The following is a 19572-nucleotide window of genomic DNA, read 5'->3' as shown; positions in this document are numbered from 1 at the left end:
AGGGGAGGATTTTCTTTAATATCTTATCGTGATATCCTAAATTTGTATCGACTCTATCTAAAGGACGTCGTGTACAAACAAACAAGACAAACCAACCAAACATACAAGGATATATTATATTAGCTCATATTTTATTTCTAATTATAGGTAACACAGCCAGCCATTCTTGCTTTTGGGTGATACTGACAAGAACTCCTTTATAATTACACAAGGGTTTATGCGCTCTACCACTACCTTTTTATTTTCTAATTTCTGCTTTCTATTTTAAATCTAAAGTGAAGCCTAATTTAGATAAATTTTTATTTCAAACATAAATTGCAACAAACAAAAAATCAACATGAATACAAACCATTTTATTAATTAATTTATCTATTTAAGAAAATGCTTCAAACAATACATATAACTCAGTAGGAATAATTCATGTAAGATGTTTTACCATAACAATTATTTAAGAAAATAATTCAAACACATAGCCAGATTTTAGATTTTTTATATTTAACATTTAGGAAAATAGTTTTAATTTATAACTTTATTATAAAGACTCTAAATTTTAAATTTTTAGAGAATTTTTCTGAATCCTAAAAATAGGATTTTGGTGTGTTACATGGGGTCTCACAAACCGATGAACGGCAACACTGTTCGATGACAGAATGATCTAGGCACAATTCAAACCTTAATGTGGTGGGATAAAATAGAGGTTAGGGGCGTGCAAAACCATTGGATGTACCCCTAATGGGCTCCAACACGAAACATGGGCCAACGGCTCAACAGACGGTGTCGCAGCACCAAAATAGAATCTAAACACTGGCTTATTTTGATGATTCCTATTGACTTCGAATGATTTTTATATTTGGTTCTAGTTGGGTTGGAAAACTTATCTCCTTATCTTTCCATCCATATAAAGTCCGACCTAATCGGAGTTCGGATGCATCCCGGGCATCCATTTTAGTGTAGACTAGTCCTAGACTCCAAGGTGGAGATGAAGTTGAGTCAGACTTGGCTCCCTCTTGTCACGAACGTCCTAGATTCTCTTCCTTGACATCTTGGCCTTTCCCAAGTTCTTTCTGCAGATTCAGTTGTCATGCACATGCTCGTATTATCGGTCCATGCGTTGTATGTATGGGAGTGATGTCCTCATCAACCACTTCAAAAGGTTAAGATATGCACTTAAGGCAAGGAAGAAGCAAAAGGCCAAAAGATATTATTGAATAATATTCAAGTGAAGATGATGAAAATAGCCCAAGCTTTGATGAATATGAGATGACACTCTTCATTAGAAGCTTCAAGAGGATGATGAAAAGCCACAAGTTCAAGAGCAAGAAAAATGACAAATCAAGATCAAGAAAAAATTGCTACAACTATGGTAAGAATGGTCATTTTATTACTAATTGTCCATATGATAAAAATGATGACAAGGAAGAGAAGAAGGGTTATCCCAAGAACAAGAGGTTTTTCAAGAAGAGGCATACGAGGAGGCACACATCGGGAACGAGTGGGACTCTAATGAAGAGAGTTTTGATTCTTCTGAATATGTAGGCATTACACATTTGGCCTTCAACAAGACATCTCTCTTCCCCAAGCTATAGCATACATGCCTCACGGCTAAAGAGCGTAAAAAGAAGGTAAACCCCATTTTAAGTTCCTCTCCTAAGTATACTTATTCTAGTGATGATGATGATCATTAAACTTCTTCTAGTGATTCTAGTGATGATGAACAAATAGCAAAGATGTTCCAAGGTCTAAATATAAATGGTGTTTTGAAAATTAAGAAGCTTGTGATTGAATTAAACGATAGGGATGAGCTTCTTAAGAAGCAAGATGATTTGTTTGTTTAAGAAAAAGAAACAAATCTTAAACTTGAGATGCTCTTAGCTCATGAAAAAGCAAAGCGTAAAATATTGACTAAAGATTTTTTTGAATGGAACAAAAATGCCACTAATCTCAAATCTAAAAATGGTGACCTTAAAAATGAGATTAAGTGTTTAAATGCTTCTCATGCATCCACATCTATGATTGATCATGTTTTCATATGTAATAGATGTAAGGATGTTGATATTGATGTTTGTGCCTCTGGAAAGGAACGTGTACACCTAAAAGGGCGGGGTGAATTAGAACTTCTATTTTCGAGCCTAAACTATGCCAATAATTAATCTCTTAAACAAAACCTATGTGGATAACCAAACAAGAGGTGCAACTAAGGTTTGGTCTAAGTGTTGCTATCTCTACCACCAAACAGAGTTATGCAACCTAGGTTCGAAACCTACCAAACTAGACTATACATTAAGCTAAGAAAGGTAAAGCATATAACCAAAGGTAACGATATAAATGTGGAAGCTTAAGATTGATAGAGATGCAAACTCCCATTGACGCATCGACATTTTTACCGGATGTTTGGCACAATAACATTTAGAACTAGTTGTTGGAGTGGCACCGTTTGAAGCACACAAAAAATCTAGGTGCATTTCCAATAATAATTTTGGCCCTTTGGAACTATATATACCCACTCATATTAGCTCCACATGGTATCTTGCCCCTCCAACAGATAGAGCAACCTTGTGAGAGGTATGGATACCCTTAGCATAGTGAGGAGATTAGAGAATTGTTGATCTTGGAAATAGCAACCCCATTAGTACATAAAGAGACACATGTGTGCATCCATCACCCATATTAAACTTGTCATGATCAAGTAAGACCGTGTCCGGCAGTTCACCCATATGGTCACCCAAAATAGTGTTTTGCAATGTAGACTGCACTGTTTGTAGAGTAGAGTTTAAATATGAGTATGAGGATAGATAAGCTACTGGAGATAGCCTAAGAGTCTACTTCTGGTTACTCTTGGTGTTCAACATCACTAAGATGGGTCGATTGCGATTAGAGTGCAGTGATCACCCGAAGTGCTTGTGGGTGACCCAACTTGTGTGTTGTACACGGTTGCTAGCGGTTCACTATGCCAATGAGGAAGAACTAGCTCATAGAGAGCACTTAGTCCATGCGCAGACTGTAGGGGAGCGATACTATTGCGTAGGTGCTCCAACAAGCACTAGTGGAGAGTGATGCCTCTTTGATACCTCAACAAAGTTGGAGTCATGTTAACCCTTACTTTACTGTATGTAATTATTTTTTGATCAATTTAGTTTGAGTATTTTATATTTCATGTATTGCTATAATAGCATAGAGTTTGGTTTTTAGTGTGCTTATCTCTTTGTGAACACTTAGGCATTTAGGTGAAGTTGGGCTTATGCTTAGGGTTTAACTGTTACATGATTTTTTAGAAAAGTTGAATTCACCCCACTCTTAGGTATCATGATCCTTTCAGTGTTCTTGTTGAGCTTATCAAGAAAATATCCAAATATTATAGGTGAAAATAAGTATACGAAGGATAGAGCTATGCGCTCCAGCCAAGGTTGTCCAGAAGAACATCTAAATGTTTTGTGTGGAGAAGAACATCTTAATTTAGATTTTGATTCTAACAGTGTACCAGATAATCCAACTTGTTTGGATCACAATTAGATTAATTGATTACTATAATCATAATGGATGAAAACATGACCTTGGCTCAAGTGATTAAGTTTTTGTTGTTGAATCTATTGGTTTCTTTGGGCTTAATACATATTTAGATCATTGCTAGCCTTAGTTAAAAATTAGTGTCGGGGACCATAATTAGGGGTACCCTCAAGACGCCTAATTATCAGCTGGTAACCCCCATCAGCATAAAGCTGCAGAGGCCTGATGGGTGCGATTAAGTTAGAGATCAGTCCATACGAGCGACTCGATCACGCCTCGTCCGAGCCTAGCCTCGGACAAGGGCAGCCGACCCCGAGGGACTTCCGTCTCACCCGAGGCCCCCCTTTAACGGCGGACACATCTTCGGCTCGCCCGAGGCCTTGCCTTCGCTAAGAAGCAACCCTGACTAAATCGCCGCACCGACCGACCGAGTCGCAGGAGCATTTAACGCAAAGGTGGCCTGACACCTTTATCCTGACACGCGCCCCCCGGCAGAGCCGAAATGACCGCTGTCACTTCGCCGCACCACTGACCGGTCTGACAGAAGGACAGCGCCGCCTGCGCCACTCCGACTGCAGTGCCACTTGACAGAGTGAGACTGACAGGCAGTCAGGCCCTGCCAAAGGCGCCATGGGAAACTCCGCTCCGCCCGACCCAGGGCTCGGACTCGGGCTAAGACCCGGAAGACAGCGAACTCCGCTCCGTCCGACCCAGGGCTCGGACTCGGGCTCAGACCCGGAAGACGGCGAACTCCGCTCCGCCCGACCCAGGGCTCGGACTCAGGCTAAGACCCGGAAGACGGCGAACTCCGCTCCGCCCGACCCAGGGCTCGGACTCGGGCTAAGACCCGGAAGACGGCGAACTCCGCTCCGTCCGACCCAGGGCTCGGACTCGGGCTCAGCCCCAGAAGACGACGAACTCCGCTTCGCCCGACCCCAGGGCTCGGACTCCGCCCTGGCCTCTGCCGAACGACCTCCGCCTCGCCCGACCCAGGGGCTCGGGCTCGGCCTCGGCAACGGAAGACAGACTCGACCCCAGCTTCGGAGGAGCCCCCACATCGCCCGGCCTCGGGCGCGGGCCCGCCACGTCAACAGGGAGCGCCATCATCACCCTACCCCGAGCCGACTCGGGCCGCAGAGAACAAGACTGGTGTCTCATCTGGCTAGCTCCGCCAGATAGGCAATGATGGCGCCCCGCGTGCCCTGTGACGACGGCGGCTCTCATCTCCCTTACGGAAGCAGGGGGACGTCAGCGAGGACTCGACCGCTCCGACAGCTGTCCCTCCGCCAAGCTCCGTTGCTCCTCCGACAGCCACGACATCACACCAGCAGGGTGCCAAGATCTCTCCGGTTGCCACATTGGCATGTACTTAGGGCGCTAACTCTCCCTCCGCTAGACACGTAGCACTCTGCTACATCCCCATTGTACACCTGGATCCTCTCCTTACGACTATAAAAGGAAGGACCAGGGCCTTCTTAGAGAAGGTTGGCCGCGCGGGAACGAGGACGGGACAGGCGCTCTCTTGGGCCGCTCGCTTCCCTCACCCGCGTGGACGCTTGTAACCCCCTACTGCAAGCGCACCCGACCTGGGCGCGGGATGAACACGAAGGCCGCGGGATTTCCACCTCTCTCACGCTCGTCTCCGGCCACCTCGCTTTCCCCCCTTTGCGCTCGCCCACGCGCTCGACCCATCTAGGCTGGGGCACGCGGCACACTCACTCGTCGGCTTAGGGACCCCCCGGTCTCGAAACGCCGACAGTTGGCGCGCCAGGTAGAGGCCTGCTGCGTGCTGACGAACAGCTCCCCGTCAAGCTCCAGATGGGCAGTCTCCAGCAACCTCTCCGGCCCGGGACGGTGCTCCGTTTCGGGAGTCTTGAGTTCATGTCCTTCGACGGCAGCTACGACATGATACTCCTTCCACCGCCGCGCGACAACGACAATGGCGGCCGACAACCCGCCCGCCGGCGGCGGAATCGACGACGTCTTCCCCGCATGGTGGAAGAACAACATTCGAGCTCGCCCCGTCCTCTCCCCCGCCAACGGAGGAGGACGCGGGGCAACCAAGGCCAAGCGGGAGGCCGCGCTTCGTCGGCTGTCGAGCGAATCGACGTCCCCGACACCCCAACGGAAGGCACGCCGGGCGTCGACCTCGCGTTCGAGACGAAGGCAAGCGCCGTCCCCCCGCGACACACCGATCCCGAGCAAGAAGACGACGCCAGCACGCTCACGGAAAGCTTGCAGGACGTCGCCCTCGAACCTGAGACGACGGTGCAACCAGTCCCCGACGTGACTATGTCGCTCCTCGTCGACCAAAAGGTACTGACTGATTCCCATCTTACGTCATTTCGACTCGGCCTCAACCCGCCTAGCGACCTTGCTTTGGCGGGCGCTCTCATTGAGGCGAGTGCAACCCCTCTGGGGTTTCGTATGCGGTCGCCTTGGGACCGATTGACGGACATCTCGACCTACGGGCCCTCTAGGTTCGAGGAAGATGACGATCCCAGCATCTGTTGGGATTTCTCCGGATTTGGCAACCCCAGTGTCATGCGGGACTTTATGACCGCATGTGACTACTGCCTCTCCGACTGTTCCGACGGTAGCCGCAGCCTTGACGATGAGGACTGCGGCCCAAGCCGCGAATGTTTCCACGTCGAGCTAGGGGATCCCTCCGAAGGCAACCATCTTGGCATGCCGGAGGACGGTGATCCTCCTAGGCTGGTGCCTCGCGCCGACATCCCGCGGGAGCTAGCTGTGGTCCCCGTTCCGGCGGGGGGTCACGACCCACAGCTCGAGCAAGTCCGCGGGGCACAGGCCAAGCTCGACGAGGGAGCAGGAGCGCTTGAGCCGATCCGTCGGGACGTCGGGCAGGTATGGGCGGGCCAACCCCCGGCCGGAGAAATACGTCACCTGCCCCAAGGTTTCCAGCACCGCATCGCCAACGACGTCGGGGTCAGGCCGCCGCCCGCATCCAGCGGGGTCGGTCAGAACCTGGCAGCCGCAGCGATGCTCCTCCGCGCGATGCCGGAGCCATCAACCACCGAGGGTCGGCGAATCCAGGGAGAGCTCAAGAATCTCCTGGAAGGCGCTGCGGCCCGACGGGCCGAGAGCTCTGCCTCTCGAAGACAGGGATACCCCTCGGAACCTCATGCCGCGACCTCCCGATTCATGCGGGAAGCCTCGGTCTACACCGGGCGCACGCGCAACACCGCGCCTGCGGCCCCGGGCCACCTCGGCAACGAGCACCATCGTCGCGATCGTCGGGCCCACCTCGACGAAAGGGTGCGCCGAGGCTACCACCCCAGGCGTGGGGGACGCTATGACAGCGGGGAGGATCAGAGTCCCTCGCCCGAACCACCCGGTCCGCAGGCCTTCAGTCGGGCCATCCGACGGGCGCCGTTCCCGACCCGGTTCCGACCCCCGACTACTATCACAAAGTACTCGGGGGAAACGAGACCGGAACTATGGCTCGCGGACTACCGCCTGGCCTGCCAACTGGGTGGAACGGACGACGACAACCTCATCATCCGTAACCTCCCCCTGTTCCTCTCCGACACCGCTCGCGCCTGGTTGGAGCACCTGCCTCCGGGGCAGATCTCCAACTGGGATGATTTGGTCCAAGCCTTCGCCGGCAATTTCCAGGGCACGTACATGCGCCCCGGGAATTCCTGGGACCTCCGGAGCTGCCGGCAGCAGCCGGGAGAGTCACTCCGGGACTACATCCGGCGATTCTCGAAGCAGCGCACCGAGCTGCCCAACATCACCGACTCGGATGTCATCGGCGCGTTCCTTGCCGGCACCACCTGCAGTGACCTGGTGAGTAAGTTGGGTCGCAAGACCCCCACCAGGGCGAGCGAGCTGATGGACATCGCCACCAAGTTCGCCTCTGGCCAGGAGGCGGTCGAGGCTATCTTCCGAAAGGACAAGCAGCCCCAGGGCCGCCCATCGAAAGAGGCTCCCGAGGAGTCTACTCCGCGCGGCGCCAAGAAGAAAGGCAAGAAGAAGTCGCAATCGAAACGCGACGCCGCCGACGCGGACCTTGTCGCCGCCGCCGAGTACAAGAACCCTCGGAAGCCCCCCGGAGGTGCTAACCTTTTCGACAAGATGCTCAAGGAGTCGTGCCCCTATCATCAGGGGCCCGTCAAGCACACCCTCGAGGAGTGCGTCATGCTTCGGTGCCACTTCCACAGGGCCGGGCCGCCCGCAGAGGGTGGCAGGGCCCGCGACGACGACAAGAAGGAAGATCACCAAGCAGGAGAGTACCCCGAGGTCCGCGACTGCTTCATGATCTACGGTGGGCATGCGGCGAATGCCTCGGCTCGGCATCGCAAGCAAGAGCGCCGGGAGGTCTGCTTGGCGAAGGTGGCGGCGCCAGTCTACCTAGACTGGTCCGACAAGCCCATCACCTTCGACCGAGCTGACCACCCCGACCACGTGCCGAGCCCGGGGAAATACCCGCTCGTCGTCGACCCCATCATCGGCGACGTCAGGCTCACCAAGGTCCTGATGGACGGGGGCAGCTGCCTCAACATCATCTACGCCGAGACCCTCAGACCCCTGTGCGTCGATCTATCCTCCGTCCGAGCAGGCGCTGCGCCCTTCCACGGGATCATCCCTGGGAAGCGCGTCCAGCCCCTCGGACAACTCGACCTTCCCGTCTGCTTCGGAACGCCCTCCAACTTCCGAAGGGAGACCTTGACGTTCGAGGTGGTCGGGTTCCGAGGAACCTACCACGCGGTACTGGGGAGGCCATGCTACGCGAAGTTCATGGCCGTCCCCAACTACACCTACCTGAAGCTCAAGATGCCAGGCCCCAACGGGGTCATCACCGTCGGCCCCACGTACAAACACGCGTTCGAATGCGACGTGGAGTGCGTGGAGTACGCTGAGGCCCTCGCCGAGTCCGAGGCCCTCATCGCCGACCTGGAGAACCTCTCCAAAGAGGTGCCAGACGTGAAGCGTCATGCCGGCAACTTCGAGCCAGCGGAGACGGTTAAGGCCGTCCCTCTCGACCCCAGTGGCGACACCTCCAAGCAGACCCGGATCGGTTCCGGGCTCGACCCCAAATAGGAAGCAGTGCTCGTCGACTTTCTCCACGCAAACGCCGACGTCTTTGCGTGGAGTCCCTCGGACATGCCCGGCATACCGAGGGATGTCGCCGAGCACTCGCTGGATATTCGGGCCGAAGCCCGACCCGTCAGGCAGCCTTTGCGCCGATTCGACGAGGAGAAGCGCAGAGTGATAGGCGAGGAGATCCACAAGCTAATGGCAGCAGGGTTCATCAAAGAGGTATTCCATCCCGAATGGCTTGCCAACCCTGTGCTTGTGAGGAAGAAAGGGGGGAAATGGCGGATGTGCGTAGACTACACTGGTCTCAACAAAGCATGTCCAAAGGTTCCCTACCCTCTACCTCGCATCGATCAAATCGTGGATTCCACTGCTGGGTGCGAAACCCTATCCTTCCTCGATGCCTACTCAGGGTATCACCAAATCCGAATGAAAGAGTCCGACCAGCTCGCGACTTCTTTCATCACGCCCTTCGGCATGTACTGCTACGTCACCATGTCGTTCGGTTTGAGGAATGCGGGCGCGACGTACCAGCGGTGCATGAACCATGTGTTCGGCGAACACATCGGTCGCACAGTCGAGGCCTACGTCGATGACATCGTAGTCAAGACAAGGAAGGCTTCCGACCTCCTCTCCGACCTTGAAGTGACATTCCGATGTCTCAAGGCGAAAGGAGTCAAGCTCAATCCCGAGAAGTGTGTCTTCGGGGTGCCCCGGGGCATGCTCCTGGGGTTCATCGTCTCCGAGCGAGGCATCGAAGCCAACCTGGAGAAAATCGCAGCCATCACCAGCATGGGGCCCATCAAGGACTTAAAAGGCGTACAGAGGGTCATGGGATGTCTCGCGGCCCTGAGCCGCTTCATCTCACGCCTCGGCGAAAGAGGTCTGCCTCTGTACCGCCTCTTAAGGAAGGCCGAGTGTTTCGCTTGGACCCCTGAGGCCGAGGAAGCTCTCGGGAACCTGAAGGCGCTCCTTACAAAGGCGCCTATCTTGGTGCCCCCAGCTGATGGAGAAGCCCTCTTGGTCTACGTCGCCGCGACCACTCAGGTGGTTAGCGCCGCGATTGTGGTCGAGAGGCAAGAAGAGGGGCATGCATTGCCCGTTCAGAGGCCAGTCTACTTCATCAGCGAGGTGCTGTCCGAGACCAAGATCCGCTACCCACAAGTTCAGAAGCTGTTGTATGCAGTGATCCTGACGAGGCGAAAGTTGCGACATTACTTCGAGTCTCATCCGGTAACTGTGGTGTCATCCTTCCCCCTGGGGGAGATCATCCAGTGCCGAGAGGCCTCGGGCAGGATCGCAAAGTGGGCGGTGGAAATCATGGGCGAAACAATCTCGTTCGCCCCTCGGAAGGCCATCAAGTCCCAGGTGTTGGCGGACTTCGTAGCCGAATGGGTCGACACCCAGCTGCCGACGGCTCCGATTCAACCGGAGCTCTGGACCATGTTTTTCGACGGGTCGCTGATGAAGACGGGAGCCGGCGTGGGCCTGCTCTTCATCTCGCCCCTCGGGAAACACCTACGCTACGTGCTACGCCTCCATTTCCCGGCGTCCAACAATGTGGCTGAGTACGAGGCTCTGGTCAACGGGTTGCGGATCGCCATCGAGCTAGGGGTCAGACGCCTCGACGCCCGCGGTGACTCGCAGCTCGTCATTGACCAAGTCATGAAGAACTCCCACTACCGTGACCCGAAGATGGAGGCCTACTGCGATGAGGTTCGGCGCCTGGAAGACAAGTTCTATGGGCTCGAGCTTAACCACATCGCTCGGCGCTACAACGAGACTGCGGACGAGCTGGCTAAAATAGCCTTGGGGCGAACAACGGTTCCCCCGGACATCTTCTCCCGGGATCTGCATCAACCCTCCGTCAAGATCGACGACACGCCCGAGCCCGAGGCACCCTCGGCACAGCCCGAGGCACCCTCGGCTCAGCCCGAGGCGTCCTCGGTTCAGCCCGAGGTACCCTCGGCCCCCGAGGGCGAGGCACTGGACGTCGAGGAGGAGCAGAGCGGGGCCACGCCTGATCGAAATTGGCAGGCCCCGTACCTGCAATATCTCCGCCAAGGAGAGCTACCCCTCGACCAAGCTGAGGCTCGGCGGGTAGCGCGACGCGCCAAGTCGTTCGTCTTGCTGGGCGATGAGGAGGAGCTCTACCACCGCAGCTCCTCGGGCATCCTCCAGCGATGCATCTCCATCGCCGAAGGTCAGGAACTCCTGCAAGAAATACACTCGGGGGCTTGCGGCCATCATGCAGCGCCTCGAGCCCTTGTCGGGAATGCTTTCCGGCAAGGCTTCTACTGGCCAACGGCGGTGGCTGACGCCACTAGAATTGTCCGCACCTGCGAAGGGTGCCAATTCTATGCGAAGCAGACCCACCTGCCCGCTCGGGCTCTGCAGACGATACCCATCACCTGGCCCTTTGCTGTATGGGGTCTGGACCTCGTCGGTCCCTTGCAGAAGGCGCCCGGGGGCTACACGCACCTGCTGGTCGCCATCGACAAATTCTCCAAGTGGATCGAGGTCCGACCCCTGAACAGCATCAGGTCCGAGCAGGCGGTGGCGTTCTTCACCAACATCATCCATCGTTTCGGGGTCCCAAACTCCATCATCACTGACAACGGTACCCAGTTCACCGGCAAAAAATTCTTGGATTTTTGCGAGGATCACCACATCCGGGTGGACTGGGCCGCCGTGGCTCATCCCATGTCGAATGGGCAAGTAGAGCGTGCCAACGGCATGATTCTACAAGGGCTCAAGCCCCGGATTTACAACGACCTCAACAAGTTCGGCAAGCGATGGATGAAGGAACTCCCCTCGGTGATCTGGAGCCTGAGGACAACGCCAAGCCGAGCCACGGGTTTCACGCCGTTCTTCCTGGTCTACAGGGCCGAGGCCATCTTGCCCACTGACTTGGAATACGGCTCCCTGAGGACGAGGGCCTACAACGATCAAAGCAACCAAGCTAGCCGAGAAGAATCGCTAGACCAGCTGGAAGAGGCTCGGGACAAGGCCTTACTACACTCGGCGCGGTACCAGCAGTCCCTGCGACGCTACCACGCCCGAGGGGTCCGGTCCCGAGACCTCCAGGTGGGCGACCTGGTGCTTTGGCTGCGGCAAGACGCCCGAGGGAGGCACAAGCTCACGCCCCCCTGGGAGGGGCCATTCGTCATCGCCAAAGTTCTGAAGCCCGGAACATACAAGCTGGCCAACAATCAAGGCGACATCTACGGCAACGCTTGGAACATCAAACAGCTACGTCGCTTCTACCCTTAAGATGTTTTCAAGTTGTTCATATACCTCGCACCCACGCAAAGTTTAGTCATCAAGGAAGGGTCGGCCTCCCCTCGGCAAAGCCCGACCCTCCCTCGGGGGCTAAAAGGGGGGGGGACCCCCTCTGCGTCGAAATTTTCTCAAAAAAAGATCCCTTTTGGCAGAATATCTTTCGTGCTTTTTGACTACTTCGAAAAGCGGATCCTGAAAACGACGGAGTACACGTAAGCAGCCAAGGCTGACCGAGCCGAGGGACTCCTACGCCTCTGGGATACGGATACCTCACTCATCACCTTCTGCGATAAGTAACTCGCGTTCGGATAAAGTGATCCCGCTGACCGAACAAGTCTTTACGTTCGGAAGCTCTTCTGTCGAAGCGGTCCTTCAAGCCTTCTCGACTGAGTCGGTGACAGGGCCTCATGGACGGGTGAAAGAACGCGTAAGCGGCAAGGCCGACCGAGCCGAGGGACTCCCACGCCTCCGGGATACGGATACCTCACTCATCACCTTCCGCGAGAAGCAACTCTCGCTCGCACAAACATCCCTGTTACCGACAAAAAGTCCAGATGCTCGAAATAAGAGGAAAGGAGACGCAGCTTTACAGCGCAGCGAGGGTGTGTTTTCTGGCCTCAGCGGCCGCAGAAGGCACACGCTACAAGACAATCTGATCCTGCAGGCTCGGGTCTTCACGCTGGAAGAGGGCTGTAGCACCCTCGGCATTGACAACACCATCAGCAAGATCCGACCCAGCCTCGGACGGCGACGCGGTCCAGGGACTTCTCCGGGAATCCGGCCCGAGCAGGCGGCTCGGCCGGTTACCCCAGGGGCCTCGGCTAACCATCTTCCAAGGGCACCAGCCCGGTCCGAGGCCTCGGCTGGTCAACTCCGGCGTCGGTCCCGCTGACGGACAACCCGGCTAGGCTCCGGCCAACCAGGTTTTCATTTTCGAGCCAACTCTGCCTCTGTTCGTGCTGATATCGCTACCCCTGGCCTCGGCTCATCGAAGAGCGGCCGAGGGGTCTCTTTAACTAAGCTAGAGGAGCCTCAGACAACAAGGCCGATCGAGCCGAGGGAATCCTATGCCTCCGGGATACGGATACCTCACTCGTCACCTTGACACGGGGCGACTCATGCTTGGTGAAGCGGTTCAGATAATCAACAGGCGAGACTTAGTGCTCGAAAATGAGGAAAAAACACGGCTCCGTGCCGAAATTACATACATGTTCAGGCCTTGACAGCCACAATGAACAAACACACTGGCATTCAAGGTGCCATCACAAACGGAACTCCGGTTCCCCCTCCGCAGGTACGAACAACCCCACTCCATGGGGGAAGGCCTGCGGAGCAACGGAAGACCGACGAACGGCGCGCCGTCACCTGCTCCAGCAGCGGCGACGACGACGACTTCTGCTCCGGGGGGCCGAACAGCGGCAGCACTGACCTCAGGGCGGATGCTGCCGCCAGGAGGCCCTCGCCCATGCCAAAACTTGTGAGGCAAGGACGAGCAGAAGGCCATAGAGTTGGAGGTCAGTCCGTGGCCGGCCCTGGCTATCACGCCGGCGGAAGAACCTCTTCCAGCTGCCGTGGCAGACGCCGGCGCCACGAGCGGCTCCGAAGCCACTCGCGTCCGAAAGCCGGGCACGCTGCAGCTGCCAGCGCCACGGACGACAACCGCTCCTTCCCCCCATCACTGAGTGAAGGAGCGGGCCACCGCCCATGCAGGGGTCGACCCCAACTCGGCACACTCCCCTCCCCAGCCTTGGTGATGAAAATCCTTGAGGCTGAGGGAGGGGCAGAGGCCGCAGCCTAGCTCGCTTTCCCCCACCATCAAGCTGGAGGTCACCATCTTGGGTGACCGCCGGTGGAGGGGTGCAGCCGGGCTGCATGATGAAAATCCTTGAAGCCGAACGATGGCTGAAAGGTACCAACTCCCGCGGAGTTGCGTTCCTCCAACGATGAGGCGAAAAGACGGCGGATGCCCCCCATCCGGGGGCTTGGAAGGTGGAAAGACGCGACGCATAAGGGAGTAAGAAGACATGGTTGCCTTCCGAAAGGGGTCGCCCTCCTTTTAAAGGCAACTCTCCCTACGTGCGCCCCCAAACGTCACGGGCTGAGTCTTCTCCAACATGCTCCAAGGCCCTCCCCTGCGGCGCGGGGGCTGGGTCCCGCATGTCATGCAAACCGGCTCAGAGCAGAAGAAGCCAAAGCGCCGCGCGTGGTGCACACAACCGCCCAGCGGTTACAAGCGACCCCCCACTTTTGCCCAGACCAACGGGCAGAAGGAGTGGGCAGCCATGCAGGCGACATGCAACCGCGCCAAGTGGACACGCTTCTCCGACTCCCAACGCGCCAGTATGGAGGCCCAGGCCCACGCGTCACGCAACCGGCGCGCCGGATGCTGCATGCAGGCAACTGCACCGCCACTTGCGCCACCGTCGCGCCTCTTCGGTTGCGGAACCAATGCCGCGACTCGAGGCGACCCAGCGGCGCCAGCCTGGCGCGACGGTCAATGCGGCCGAAAGTGGGCCGGCAGTAATGACGGTGGCAGGCGGGCGGGAGCAGCGGTCACGTCGTCAGCCAGGCTCACGTCCCATCCAGGGGCAGCAAGAGAGCCTCCTCTCACGGCGTGAAGACGGCGCACCCGTGATCCGTCCCTCGAACGGCTCGCGCACCCGCAACGGCCGCCCCGCCAACCACTCGCCCCGTCGCATTAACTCCGCGGCGGGACAGGCGGCGTTTCTGGCAGGAGAAGCGGGCGACGCTTCGCCTTCGCCGTAATAACCGCGCCAAAAAAGGTACGCCACGTCGTTCGATTTCATATCCTTTTCCTTTTTTCCTCTTTCTCTATCTCTTGCAACAGGGACCGGGAAAGGGGGATACCCCGAAAAGGATCCTTCCCTGTGAAGGAACCGGGCTCCGAGCCCCCCCTACTGATCAGAGGTTCGAAGACTGGCCCTCCGAGGGGTTCAACAGTCGCCTCAGATCGCGTGGGCCCTACACCCACTACTGGTCAGAGGTTCGAAGGCCGGCCCCCCGAAGGGCTCCACGGCCGCCTCAGGCTACTCGGGCTCCGCGCCCATTACTGATTAGGGGTTCGAAGGCTGGCCCCCGAAGGGTTCACAGTCGCCTCAGACGCCGAGCAAGGGATGACCAGGGGTACGTTCGATACATAACCAAGGCTCGGGCTGCGCTCCCGAGGTACCCTAGGACATTTCCGAGACCAGCGGGAGCGATCTTGTAACGGAATCCCATCGGAGGGAGGCATCGAGCCCTCGGACCCCGTCGCCAGGGGACCGGGTCTGGCAGATCACTCGCAGGTACTTTTGGGCGTGACTCTGGGACCCTAGCCGACCCCCAACGAACGGGGCACGGACGTCCACTCGGATTACCCGCTTGCAGCTCACCAGAGACACCATGTTCGGTGCCCATCGAGGGTAACATGGCGCACTCCCCCCCCTCCTCCTTGCGGAAAGGCGACGTAGGGGCGTATGAAAAAAAGCCGAGTATGTCCCTGATCGCCCTCTCGCCCTGTGCGGAGGCTCGGGGGCTGCTCTCGCAAACCCGGCTCCAGCCGAACCGTTGACAGCGTCAACATACCAGCCCGAGAGCTTGGGCCCCGACCGTGCACCCGGGCTACGGCCAGTTCGCATGAGGGAACAACCAGACCAGCCGAAGCATTACGCAAGGCATTAAGACCTCGAAGGAGTGAAACCACTCCTCCGAGGCCTCGGGGGCTACACCCGGCGGGTGCGCTCGCGCGCACCCACCGGAACAAAATGCAACCGAGAAAGGCTGGTCCCCTTGCAAAAAAGTGCGACGAAAGCCTCCAAGCGAGTGCTAACACTCCCTTGGAGGCTCGGGGGCTACTGTCGGGGACCATAATTAGGGGTACCCTCAAGACGCCTAATTATCAGCTGGTAACCCCCATCAGCATAAAGCTGCAGAGGCCTGATGGGTGCGATTAAGTCAGGGATCAGTCCATACGAGCGACTCGATCACGCCTCGTCCGAGCCTAGCCTCGGACAAGGGCAGCCGACCCCGAGGGACTTCCGTCTCGCCCGAGGCCCCCCTTTAACGGCGGACACATCTCCGGCTCGCCCGAGGCCTTGCCTTCGCTAAGAAGCAACCCTGACTAAATCGCCGCACCGACCGACCGAGTCGCAGGAGCATTTAACGCAAAGGTGGCCTGACACCTTTATCCTGACACGCGCCCCCCGGCAGAGCCGAAGTGACCGCCGTCACTTCGCCGCACCACTGACCGGTCTGACAGAAGGACAGCGCCGCCTGCGCCACTCCGACTGCAGTGCCACTTGACAGAGTGAGACTGACAGGCAGTCAGGCCCTGCCAAAGGCGCCATGGGAAACTCCGCTCCGCCCGACCCAGGGCTCGGACTCGGGCTAAGACCCGGAAGACGGCGAACTCCGCTCCGTCCGACCCAGGGCTCGGACTCGGGCTCAGACCCGGAAGACGGCGAACTCCGCTCCGCCCGACCCAGGGCTCGGACTCGGGCTAAGACCCGGAAGACGGCGAACTCCGCTCCGTCCGACCCAGGGCTCGGACTCGGGCTCAGCCCCAGAAGACGACGAACTACGCTTCGCCCGACCCCAGGGCTCGGACTCCGCCCTGGCCTCTGCCGAACGACCTCCGCCTCGCCCGACCCAGGGGCTTGGGCTCGGCCTCGGCAACGGAAGACAGACTCGACCCCAGCTTCGGAGGAGCCCCAACGTCGCCCGGCCTCGGGCGCGGGCCCGCCACGTCAACAGGGAGCGCCATCATCACCCTACCCCGAGCCGACTCGGGCCGCAGAGAACAAGACCGGTGTCCCATCTGGCTAGCTCCGCCAGATAGGCAATGATGGCGCCCCGCGTGCCCTGTGACGACGGCGGCTCTCAGCTCCCTTACGGAAGTAGGGGGACGTCAGCGAGGACTCGACCGCTCCGACAGCTGTCCCTCCGCCAAGCTCCGTTGCTCCTCCGACAGCCACGACATCACGCCAGCAGGGTGCCAAGATCTCTCCGGCTGCCACATTGGCATGTACTTAGGGCGCTAGCTCTCCCTCCGCTAGACACGTAGCACTCTGCTACACCCCCATTGTACACCTGGATCCTCTCCTTACGACTATAAAAGGAAGGGCCAGGGCCTTCTTAGAGAAGGTTGGCCGCGCGGGAACGAGGACGGGACAGACGCTCTCTTGGGGCCGCTCGCTTCCCTCACCCGCGTGGACGCTTGTAACCCCCTACTGGAAGCGCACCCGACCTGGGCGCGGGACGAACACGAAGGCCGCGGGATTTCCACCTCTCTCACGCCCGTCTCCGGCCACCTCGCTTTCCCCCCTTCGCGCTCGCCCACGCGCTCGACCCATCTGGGCTGGGGCACGCGGCACACTCACTCTTCGGCTTAGGAACCCCCCGGTCTCGAAACGCCGACAGTTAGATAGCTAATAATCAACCTATATAGGCTTGTATGGTGACAGAGAATTGGAAGGGATAGCAAGGGATTTTCTTTTCCATAGATCTCTTCAATTCCTTTGTCATCAAACTTGCCCTATTTTCTCTTCCATATATCTCTTCCATATATCTCTAAGTATTTAGATGCTTGGCTAACAGGTTCGTATGTTTATAGCAATGGATTATTTAGCTCTTGTGCTCAGCTAGTATGTTAGTGTGAGCTTAGCTAGCTTTTTCTGACTATTTTTTATATAACTACATATTTTTCTCCATTTTAAATAATAAAATGGTGTTCATCTAGAATGACAACAAGCTCTAAATTTTACTCTATAAAATTTAAGAACTAAATTAGATCCCTAAATTTTACACTATAAAATTTAAGAACTGAATCAGATTAGGATCGAGCTTTATTCCTATTTACTTTTGAACTTAAATTAATTAAGGGTCTAACTTATTACGAAGAAATATTTAGATCGTGATCCATTACCATATTTATGTGCATCTGAATATATACTTCTGTTTAAGTATATAGTAAAAGTGTATCTAAAAAGATCAAAATATATTATAATCTGAGACGGAGGAAGTAACAATTAATCTCTGGTGTCAAACAGCCACTCTTCGTGTTTGCACACGGGAGTCCACTGGAGTACACAAGAAAGAAAGAAGAAACCCAAACTGAAATTAAAAACCAACAGCCCGAATTTGCATTAATAGTTACATACACGATTCCTCCTCCTCTCTCAAAAGTTCTCCATGACGGTCCGACGCCTCTAACAGTTAAAACGAATCACTCGAGCTGCGCGTACCAGACCCCCTGGATCTTGACATCCTTGGGCGCCTTAGCCCCGAGGTCGGTGTCCGACGGCTGCACGCTCTCGAATACGCCAATGACCTCGCCGGTGTCCGGGTTGCTCTTGGTGACGCTCAGCGTGATGTTGCCCGTGGACGAGGCGGCGTTCTTGATGTTCTCCTTCTGGAGCTCCTCCTCGTCGCCTCTGCCTCCGGCGGGGAGCGCGACGGCGTTGTCGTATCCGGTGGAGCCGCCGCGGCCCTTGGGGTCGAGGAAGGAGGAGCCGCGGTAGCTGGGCACGAGGAAGGGCCCGCCGAAGCTGTCCGGCTTGCCGGTGGCGACGAGCTGCTTGACGGTGAAGAGGAAGGGCACGCGCTCGCCGCCCGGGAGCTGCACGGTGACGGCGGCGTAGTCGATGCCGTCCTTCTCCTCGAACTTGAGGGTGCCGTCGGAGGCGACCTCGAGCGGGCCCTCGATCTCGTCCAGCGTGTAGGTGAGGCGGGTCATGAGCTTGGTCTTCTGGAACTCGGGCGGCGCGTTCTTGGCGATGCCCTCCGCCTTGACGGTGAAGGACGTCGGCTCCAGGCACAGCTTCTTCATCTGGTACTTGCCGGGCTTGAACGGGAACGAGTCCACGCCGCCGTCGATGGTCGGGCACTGGTTCGCCGTGCCCGTGCCCTTCACCTCCAGGTACGTCTTGCTCTGGATCTCGTCGTAGGTCAGCCTCTTGGGCGTGCCCTCCGCGCTCGCGCCCTGCGCACACACGTGTCATCAGCTTCGATCGACGTTGTTGAGGAGCAGGCACAGGTAAGCGTAAGCTTGCTGATAATGCACGCTTATCTTATACTTACCGAGACGAGGAGCGCCGAGGTGGCGAGCGCGAAGCCGGCGAGCTTGGCGGCGTCGACGCACTTGCTGGCGACGTCCCTGACGTCGGACTGGAGGGAGCACGTGATCCTGGCGGCGCCGGCGTCGACGCCGAACGCCCTGGCGAGTTGCGACGACGGGCGGGACGACGGCAGCGAGGCGGACGGCGCCCGGCCGCCGATCTTGGCCGGTTGCATCAAGGTGGCCGCGGCTTGGACTTGGAGCGAGGCTGCCATCGTGGTCGTCGCGGGCGGTGTTGCCTTTTGCCCTTTCTCCTCTCCTCTGTCTGTCTGGTGGGTGGGTGCGTGTCGTGAAGGGCGCTTTGTGAGGGCGGGTGAGTTTGTCGCCATCTACGAGCAGCTGAGCAGAGGCCACAGAACGCAGGATAAGAGCATCGGATAAGGAGTCTCCTCCCATTGGTGACTTGGGGCTATGGAGATGCCGAGTGCACGCGTGGCACGCCCAGGTGCCACTCCTCGCTGGCCCCTCCTGTGGTCGTGCTGGCCGCTTTTGTTTTGTTTTGTAGGGGACCACCCATGGTCAGACACTCAGACCATGACATGAACATGACATACTGTGTTTAGTGGAGTAACTGAAGTTTATCTAAATCAGTGATATGTTGCTCTTGT

General features: G+C 56.6%; 1 protein-coding gene across 1 annotated transcript; it reads right to left on the bottom strand.

Moving 5' to 3' along the window:
- Positions 1-17756: 17756 nt before the first annotated feature.
- On the bottom strand, positions 17757-19249 carry LOC100191684 (uncharacterized). Its single transcript, NM_001137113.1, has 2 exons — positions 18928-19249; positions 17757-18829 (listed from the first exon to the last, which is right to left on the bottom strand). The coding sequence occupies exons 1-2, from the start codon at positions 19177-19179 to the stop codon at positions 18074-18076; spliced, it is 1008 nt and encodes a 335-aa protein (NP_001130585.1). The 5' UTR covers positions 19180-19249; the 3' UTR covers positions 17757-18073.
- Between the last annotated feature and the right edge of the window lie 323 nt (positions 19250-19572).

The sequence above is a fragment of the Zea mays genome, chromosome 5 (assembly GCF_902167145.1).
Source record: "Zea mays cultivar B73 chromosome 5, Zm-B73-REFERENCE-NAM-5.0, whole genome shotgun sequence".
In the NCBI taxonomy this organism is placed as follows: Eukaryota; Viridiplantae; Streptophyta; class Magnoliopsida; order Poales; family Poaceae; genus Zea; species Zea mays.
Note: the sequence above shows the minus strand (reverse complement) of the source record. Positions and strands in the feature narration are given on the sequence as shown.

Bases quoted from the DNA above. Each gene is read 5' to 3' on its own strand.
- LOC100191684 (NM_001137113.1), bottom strand. From the start codon at position 19,179: ATGGCAGCCTCGCTCCAAGTCCAAGCCGCGGCCACCTTGATGCAACCG. The intron at 18,830-18,927 runs GTAAGTATAAGA...GTGTGTGCGCAG, and splicing joins CCTCGGCGCTCCTCGTCTCG to GGCGCGAGCGCGGAGGGCAC.